Genomic DNA, 9631 nt, shown 5'->3' with positions numbered 1-9631 from the left:
AGCGGTTGAAGAACATGGCCCATTCCATTGCTGAGCGGTAAGAAAAGGGGACAGGACTGGGTGATTCACCTGGACCTGACCTAGGACTGTCAGTTCAGTGGGTATTGATTCCTGGTTCTGCTGGCTGGGCTGTGGCATCCACAGCAATGTATTCAGGAAGACAGAGAAGAGGTCGGAATTCACCCTGTCCTGCTCGTGATGGCTTGCAGTATTGAAACCAGAAACGTAATCGTCAAGGGCAGGTCAGGTAAATTTGGCAAGAAGCTTTATCTGTAGGTGAATCAGGAAAAAGGAATTGCAGGATTGCCAGCTGGAGACAGAGGAAAAGAGAGAGAAATGGAAGTGACCAAAAGGAATGTCACCTGCAGTGTCAGTGTGCTAATTAGGATACGCGTTTGAGAGACATCAGTGCTCAAGATTCATTAGCAGCTAGAAGCTAGGAATAACCTGCTTCTGAAAGATTGTAATTGCAAAATAGCTTTGGGATTTTTTAAATCATCTTCTTTTGGTGCATCTTGTCATAGTGACTGCCATGGACAATTCCTATATTTTGCTAGAGCAAAATGTGGGTACTTGTGAGAAACGTCTTACTGCTTTTTCTCAACCATTCTGGTGGGGAGAGAATAAAAATAAACCAAGCACGCTTGCTGGCACTTCGAACTTGGGGAGACAAATACAGAAATGTGTTGATTTCAGTCAGAGGCTTTTGCCTTTCTTCTTTTGACAAGTGGCATTTGCCAGTCACTCCTTCAGTCAGCCTTTCCTTCATTTAGTCAAGCTGCAGACTGAGTGAAAATTGGTGCCGTATTGACTTCGTGAGAGACTCATTTGGTAGCAGACATTAAGGAGAATTAAACCTATGGCTTGAGCTTAAGCTTCAGCAAAGGCTGTAATGGGCTTTGTTTTGCTACTTGCTTTGATCTGTGTGAGCGCGCTAAATATTACTGTTCAATAATGCCACTTTACAGCTGCAAACCTTCATGATTGCAAAGCCAGAAAGATTCTGATTAGCTCATCTTCTTGCCAATTAAATGTAATACAGGGCTTTTCTTCATGTACCGTACTGCAGACAGTACTGTAGTGATGCAGCTTTCCTCCCGTGCATTCTTGTGATGTTTTTGGAACAGGGGAGACACCCAGCAGAAAAGGCCAAGAGGCTATCTGGCTTCCTCCTCTGCAGCAGCACAGTGCATGGTGTGTACCGTGCACTTAACCACTCTTACTATTACCTTGAGGAAGGAGCTCCTTTCTGACCTTGTGCTGTTAGGAGTGAGAGCCGACAGCCCTCCAATTCACCTCCTAGCAAATGTAGCTAGATAGAGCATGCAGAAGCGTCTAATCCATTTTTAAGTCTTAACTGCTTGCCTGAAGCAGGCAGTTGTGCTGGAGAATTGTCTGCTGTAAAACAGCGTGTTAAACATGCTTGTACAGCGCTTACCTTGCAGGTCTCTGGTTCCTGTCACTGTTTTCCCATGAATATGGGAAGTTTAAACATTTAAAAGGAAACAAATGCTGGATTTGATGGAAACCTAGAAGTGAATAAAAGTATTTTAAAAAAGGCACAAGCTGTGAAAATTCTGCCTCCTGGTTAAGGAAAATTAAAGCTGTCCTTTGTTAGATGCCTTCTGTCCTTGTGCTTGATGTCTCCGCTTCCAAGAATTGCAAGAGCACATTTATAAATGGTTGCCATTTTGCACAATAAAATTGTAAAACAATTTCTTTCAGGTACAAAGCTCAGGGGATAAGTGCAAAGAAATCCGTTGACTCCACGTTCTACCTTCTGCTAGACTTAATCACGTTTTTTGATGAATATCATGCCGGTCACATTGACAGGGCCTTTGATGTAAGTTTCAAGAGTTCTGTTTGAAGTGCAGCCTTCCTAATGCCCTTGAAAGCCCAGAATGTCTCAAATAACATCACTTAAAACAAAAAATTATATTTAATGAGTTAGACGGTGCTGCAATGCTATAGGAATTTAAAAACATGTTTCTTCCCTGTTGCTTGATAATAAGGAAGATCTTTCTGGAGCTGTTTTGTAGACATTGAACAAAATATTCCTGCTACTCAACAAAGTGAGGAGATAAACCAATGAATAGCAATGAAATGATTTCTCTTGAATGGCATCAGGAGCATTTCATTAACACTTCAAAAACATACTTTATTAGTACATGGTACATAGAACGTTGATTATCTGCCCTGATTCCTGCTTTTCTTTTTGAAGATTATTGAACACTTAAAGCTTGTACCTCTTAGCCAAGATTGCATAGAGGAGAGAGTTGCTGCCTTCCGGAATTTCAGCGATGAAGTAAGTAATGTGTCTTGGTTTTAGCTCCCAAAAGCCTTTTGCTTTGTTAAAAGGATCTTAAAACCTTGTCATCTCATCATTCTTATTCTTTAATGGAGAAATAGGATGGAATTATTTTGCATTCGTACAAGTAGACTCTTGGCTTGCAACTTTTTCTCGTTAGTGCTGCGCTTTGGGGCGCTAGAATTCCCTACCCAGAAATCCTGTCTCTATTTTGCAGAAGGCATCTGCAGATCTGAATCTCTCTGAACTTACTTTGATTCAAGATTTCGGAATACTGAAAACTTTCAACTGTGCTGCTGACTTAGTTCTTCTGTGCTCTTAATGGTCACTGAGCATTTGTCGGGTCTTGTGTTTCCTTCCCTCCAAATTAGAGGAATTCATGTATTTGGGTATTAGCAGATGAAGCATATGAAGCATAATGGAAGGCTATTATTGCTCTTGAACTGTTTTAACTGGAGAGTAATGCTTCTCTTTTAGACAGTGTTTGTGTGTATTTCGGTGCTTTGGAGTTTTTTGTATTAAGGCGCTTTGGGTTTTATCTGAACGTGAAGGTGCGGCCATTACGCATGTCTGTGTCAAAACTCTGGGTAACTTTTTTTGCCAGATGGTGCAGTCACAGCAGGGGTAACCATTAAATGTATGACTGTTACATGAGTAAATATCAACCATCGTTATCATTGCTTGGTTTTCTGATGTCGTATAGCAAGGGTAATGATTCTGTCAACCTGCTCTTCGTTGCAATGTGTCTTTTTTTTTTTTTCCTTCCTTCCCCTTCTTTGCATAGATCAGGCACAATTTATCTGAGGTCCTGCTTGCAACCATGAATATTTTATTCAGCCAATATAAGAGGATGAAAGGCACAAGCCCAGCCACTCCTGCCAGACCCCAGCGGGTAATGGAAGACAGGGATTCGGTAAGATTATAATCCTCACTGTCTGACCAGTTTTCCTACTTCCTTTTTCCCCTGATTTCAAGGGATTGGGCTCCAAATAACTGTGAATCTCTAATGGTCTTTGCTTTTGACTTACTCAGTTACTTAGAGTCTTGAGACTAGTCTCTCGTAACTTCAGCTTTCTGTAAAGAAAGGATATTGCTCTAAATGGCATTGAGTTAATTAAGATATATTACACTATATATCCACCTCCTAGCAAGAGAAAAGAAGCGTTCAGTTTGCTTCTTGGTGGGATCTTAAATAGTTAATAGATGTGGACAGTGCAGTGTCTTTAGGATGGTTGGTGTTGCTGCCTTGACAACTGAGCTGTTGTTTTTCAAGAACTTGATTTCCACTCCTTTCATTTGAGTTAGTGCCCTGTTCACGCAGAACTGATTTCTGGTGGAAAGGCCTTCCTTGACTCCTCTCCTTGGCTTGCTTCTGTAGGGATGTGGGCTGACACTTTCAAAGTGTCCTTGGGCAATACACCAAGATGCTCAAGTACATTCACTTGGTGAATGGCTGTAGCAGTTTGCCAGTCTTGTTCTGCTGCCTCTGCAGCAGAGTGGGCAGCTTCCAGGTGCGGTGGTGCTTGGTCTGGCTGCCTGGTTTAAATGGCTGACAATGGTGGGTTTGTCGGTGCCGAAGCATTTCCCCCACACACTGATAGGAGCCTACACCTTCAGCAAGCCTTGTAATATAACCACTTAAAGGGCACAGCTAGATTTGCGGGCACTCGCCTGTCAGCGTGCTGTGTTGAGCAGAAGGGTTCTCAGCTTAGTTGTCGTTGAGTTTGGTCTTGCAACTCTTATGAAATTAAAGCTGCCACAGGCCAAACCACTCATCCTGTCCTACAGATTAGGAAATAAATGTCAACTCCTTTTGAGAATGAAAACCAACTTGGGCCACAGCCAGTCTTATTCCAGGCTTTAGTCATCTGCAGAAGTGCCTTTGATCTACAAATTGTAATATCGGTAAAAGTCTTAGCAGCATTTTTAAATTACATCAGAAAATGAAAGACTCAAGTAACAATACAGCTTTTGTCTTTGGGATACAGTCCGTGTGTGAGCTACGGGATCCTGCCTTGTACTCTAGATCAGCAACATTGGAGAAGGATGCGTGCTGCTTGGGCTTCTTCCACCTTAAATTCTGCACGTGTGAAGAAGTCCCAGGCTAACGCAGTCTGTTACCGGTTCTGTGTGTTCACAAGGTTGGCGCTGAGCAAACAGCCTTAGCTCCTTGCTTTCCAAGTGAGCCATTTATTTTAGTTTTGTGATTTCAGTCTTGTGCCTTATGTAGAAGCATTTACCATCTCCATAGGGGTGTAACGCTGTCAGGTGTCATCTCAGTACGAATACCATGACCGTGGCCTACCAAAGATTGTTGGGCTGATTGGCGATGGGATCAGCAGCTTTGCTGGCAGGAGTTTGTGTAGAAGGAAGCCACCATGACATCGTATCATATCAACAGGGTGCATGTTACCAGCGTGCTCAGTGTGAGCTGCTTCATAAATGTGCTCTGCCCTCTCATGCTGTTACAGCTGTGGAGATCAGCTGATGACGTACCTCGCTAAAAACCCTTGAAAGTTTTCTTTTTTCAGGCTTCAAGTTTTGTTAATCAAGCTTCTGGCCTTGTGGTGGGATCTCATGGCAGCAGGATATCAGTGGTGTTAGAGACAGGGTTTCTGAGTCGTGGATCTCTGACTGCCATGTGCAATAAAAGCTGTGCTTAACCATCAAAGGGGACAACTGCCTGCTGTCTCTGTAGTCAGGGAGGTGATAAGGGAATAGCTACGTGACTGTAATGCAGAAGGGAGCATAATCTGCTAATGTAGAGAGAAAAAAAACAGCCCTGTAGCTCCTGGCTGCCTAAAGATTTGCATGTGCAGAAAAACACCAGGCATGGGCACATGGAAGGTAGGGTAAGAATAGCTTTAGCCTGTGTTCCCCTTTTTTCTTGCCCTGAAGAATTTCCTCCAAGACTGCAGGAGCAGGGAATCTAGATTGCTTCAGTTTCCCTGTCTGGGAAGCAACTGGGGGATTTTAGAGGTGGGAAGAAATGAGGGCATTTCAAATGTGAGAAGAGAGGTGTTTCTTCAGCAAAATCTCCCCGTTCACCTGAACAGAGACGGCAGATATGAGCTTCTGCAGGCTGTGCTTGGCAAGAATTTTTCTTTTGAGCTTCCCTGGGAGAGCTTTTCCTTTTTCCACGGGGAAGCAAATTTTAGGGGAAATCAGGCTCTTCCAGAAGCTTTAACAATCTCAGCGCATTGCCCAATAGACAGTGCAAGTGAAGAATGACCTTTCCTTGAATAGGTCTTTGAAACCCCTGGGTTTTCTCTAGATCCATCGGAGCAGGCAGATTCAAATCCCTCTGTTCATCAGAAGAATTTGAAAACACGGGACAGTAGCTCTTTGTAACTCTGAGGCTTATCCCACGTAGCAGGGAACAGAGTCCCCCAGAGTAGGAACACATGGCTCTTGGATTTGCCCTCTGGTGCCAAGCACTGGTCTGCTGACTGCCCTGAGCGGGATCCTGCTGTAATGGGTAGGGGGTAGACGGGCTGTGGCAGGAACAGCGTGGACTCAGCAGCAAGGGCAGGATGGAGAGGAATAGTACCTCTGGAGCCCCCTGAACCCACTAATGCTCTCTGCTAGAACATCTCCTGGCCCACTTTGGAGATGAAACGGGCTTCATTTAGAAATGATCAGGTTTGGAGGTGGAGCTGGCATTTTATGCATTTTGTTTATTTCAGAATGAAATACCTAACCTGTGTTTTGAGTCTTTTTTTTTTTTTAATGTATATACATTAATTAGTTTTGGGAATGAGGGAGCAAAGTCCTGTCCCACTTGGCCTGATCTATTTTGTCAGATTTCAGGCAGAGATTGCAGCGAGTCCGGACTGCAGTGCCGGAAACCATTGCTGCAGTGACAGCCCTGACCCAGATGCCTGACAGCAATGTCATACGCTCCCTGCCCCGATCCAGGGTGGCAAACTCTCTGTAGCAGCCCAAGGGCATTGTCTCGGCAGCCAAATTTGGTCATGCAAAGAATGGAACTCTTTTTTTTTTTTTTTTTTTTTTTCTTTCTTCTTTATTTGTGGTCTTACTTTAAATCGCAAGTGACTCTAACATTCATAAGTAATTACAGCCAATAGAACATCTAGACCTCCAGGCCGCTCTTAACCTCTGCAAACCTCTGTTTGTTCTTCCTGAAGTATTGCAACCTATCATGTTGTTTCGATTTTTCAAAATAGACCAGCTCTAGTATCATTGCTTCGGAAAAGGTAAAGGGAACAGTAACTCGCACTGCTCCTAAGCCTTTCTTAGTCACAGTGAGAGTTTTTGCCTCTTAATATTTTAATTCCAAAGGACCAGACACCTTGACATGCTTTTTTTCATCTACCACTTGTTTTGACCTCCGCTGAAAAGTAGCAGGTCAGACATAATTGCACAACCTCGCTGTGGAACAGATTTGGAAGCAGACTGGAAGTGTTGGCTGTGACTGGAACTGAACAAGTAATTTTCAGGCCACCTTGTTAAGTAGCCAGTGCACTGGTGTTAACTGGGTGGTAATTTACAGCTAGGGAAACTGTCCTGGGAGCTGTTAGCAATTGGGTCAGTCTCAGTTTTGCTGCTTACTCCAGAGGCCTGCTGATGTGCTGCGCTGCCTTCTGGCATTCCTCAGCTGCGGCACTTAAGGAAGGGAGGAGCCTCCCACTGCATCACGGGCTGTGCCATTTGCAGCTCCGGGTATTCGTCCATCCTCAGCCAGACAGGAAAACAGCGCAAGTGGGAACTCCGCTCTGTATTTCAGCCAGGCCACTGGGCTTTGTAGACAGTCACGGCTTTCCCTCAGACAGGGTAATGGAAACAGAAAATTAAATGGCTGTGATCTCAGTGCTAAAGAAAACTTACTTTTCCTGCCTCATGTGTAGAGTTGAAGGTTTTTTGCACAGCTGAAGCAGTAGCGTTTAGACAGTGTCTTGAAACAAACGGATGGGTATCCCAGCTTTTCCATTATCAGCTTCCAAAGCTCCTCTGTTGCCATTGAATAACTGACTGGTTTAACATCACTCTGAAAAAGGGGTCGAATTGCCCAGATGGGCATCGGGGATGGTGTTTATAACTGTTCCCAGCCATGTAATGCGCTTCGGTCACTTCTCAGTTTGCAAGTTCCTGCTGTCAGATTTACCGCCCACGTGCCCAGAGCAACCGACGCTGCTTCAGCTTTCCCTGTAGTCAGTAGATTAAAGGAAGATTTGAACAGTGGGATCTTCTAGTACAGTAATTTAGAGATGCTTAATATTTAAGAAGAAAACACTGTGAGCAATCAAAGCAATCAGTCTGCACAGTTTTCCTTAAAGATTCAGGCTTTCTGTATTCTCCTGACCTCTACCAGTTATCGGAATGATTTTCCTTTTAATTTACTAATGGTTTTAACAAATGAAACAAATTATTCCTGAATTCCTTCGGCTGTTACGTAGCCTTCTGGTGCGCAAGAAGGGATTTGGTTTCTTTAGGCAAAGGTCTCTGAATGTACTTGGTACATCTGCTTTCATTGTGTTACGGAATGAAGAGTCTTTAAGGACATCGGGATGTTTTAGGTGATGCTGGAGACCTCCAGGTGCGTGTGGTACCACCGGTTTGTTTCTACCACTTCTGCTTTGAGCGTGTTAATGCTGCATTTCAGCAGGGTCAACTTTGCAAGGTGGGAAATAATCCCGTTGCCCTGGAAAAGCCCACTTCATGCAGAAATTACAAGATTGCTGCAGTACAGCAACGCCCCACATTGCTGAAAATGTTTTTTCTTGGGTAATTTTAAATAAATGGGATTTTTTTTTTTTTCCCCCAAGCAAAAGGGTAACTTGACATGCTTTTAATGGTTGGAAAAGGAAATAATTGGATTTCCTTCCAAATGCAGAGATAAATTATCCAGAGAACAGCTCTGAGAAATAAAGATTACATTTGTGTTTAACTCATGTCTAACTCAGCTTTCACTGTGGGTTTTTTTGATACTAAAGCAACTGTACTTTATTTTTCTGTTTTTTTAGCAACTTCGGTCTCAAGCTCGTGCACTGATAACGTTTGCTGGAACGATCCCTTACAGAACATCGGGAGACACGAACGCAAGACTGGTGCAAATGGAGGTCCTTATGAATTAGCAGAGAAGCTTTCGCTTAGGGTCACAGCAACCTGTGCCTGTCTTTAGTACGTTCAGAGGGTGGGACCAGTATCGTTTTGTATTCTGTATTTTTGTTGACGGAAATAAATTTCTTTGATTTCTATTTGTTTTTGACATTTTCATTTTCAGTGATTTTTGTGTTTTTATGTTTTTATTCATTTTATTTTAAATTGGTTTGTATTTAGAAAATTATTCTTAATTAGTTGATGGGCTAATTAAGAGAAAGAAGTCATAGATCTGCAGTAGGGAGGTGAACGAGCAATTTTATAGCAGAAGAGGAAGTGGAGAAGAAAACTTTGATTTAATGCTTGCTGAACATACAGCTTGGAAATTTTAGGGTTTTTTCGTTTTTTGAATGCATGTTAAATGTTGAAAATCCGTTCATGATACACCACACACGTGACACACTGCTGTCAGTCCATAACGTTGTCTTGTGTGGTGTATGTGTTTATGCGGTGCAAACGAGCTCTGTGTGCTGCAGAGACTCCTTTACGCTTAACGAAGTTTAAACTTTTGGGGTCGGTGTCTTAGATGTACACGGCTCTGCAAATCCTGGAGCTCCGCTGAAGCTTTTGCAGGAGCAGCTGGGATTGGAAACAGGTATATTTTGGTAGGAGAGATTTTTGTGATAGACACATGAGTTTTTAGCCAGTTGCATTCGCAATGGTCCCATATCGAGTTCACCAGGAGAAGTAAGGAAGCTGAGCGGAGAAGTGCAAGTGTGGATGCATTGGGCGTGGGTGGTTATTACTGTTGGTTTAGTGGGAAACCTGAGTCCCACTGAAGCGAGGGGCATTAGAAAATGGTTAGCTTTAAATGTTTTGAGCTACAGCTAAATCAGTGTGAAAGCCCAGGGAGCATGTATAAGCTCTTCTCTTTAATATAGCTGCCTATCTTTGAAATGAAATGGGAGGAATGTTGGTGGTTACGCTTATTGCTCCCTGTGCACATGCCTCTCTGCACTGCTGCTGTCTTGCCCTCACGCCGTTTGTGTTACTGGGATATGAGAACACGTGTGGTCTGGATATAGAACAGGCAACGAAACGTAGGGGCTGATTTCAACCTTTGCGTGTTAATAATAGCTATCGTGGGAGAGAATTAATCTCCATTTTACAATGTCTAAATTTTAATGGCATAGAGGGGTATTTGACTGACTTGATGACAATTTCCTAATTACTTTTTCCACCAGAAATGTTGTAGCATAAGTT

General features: G+C 43.1%; 1 protein-coding gene across 1 annotated transcript in view; it reads left to right on the top strand.

Annotated features, from left to right (window-relative positions):
* The window catches only part of LOC104075031 (nuclear pore complex protein Nup93-like), a 32459-nt gene extending 23933 nt beyond the window's left edge, over positions 1-8526 (top strand). Inside the window, 5 exon segments of the mRNA XM_009575380.1 lie at positions 1-37; positions 1726-1843; positions 2222-2305; positions 3093-3221; positions 8293-8526. The exon segment at positions 1-37 is cut by the window's left edge and continues 19 nt beyond it. Of these exon segments, the coding sequence (XP_009573675.1) occupies positions 1-37; positions 1726-1843; positions 2222-2305; positions 3093-3221; positions 8293-8403 (479 nt within the window). The 3' untranslated portion in view covers positions 8404-8526.
* Positions 8527-9631: the final 1105 nt, after the last annotated feature.

This window comes from Fulmarus glacialis, unplaced genomic scaffold (assembly GCF_000690835.1).
Source record: "Fulmarus glacialis isolate BGI_N327 unplaced genomic scaffold, ASM69083v1 scaffold25460, whole genome shotgun sequence".
Lineage (NCBI taxonomy): Eukaryota > Metazoa > Chordata > Aves > Procellariiformes > Procellariidae > Fulmarus > Fulmarus glacialis.
The sequence above is the reverse complement of the archived record's forward strand: the minus strand, read 5'-3'. Positions and strand labels throughout refer to the sequence as shown.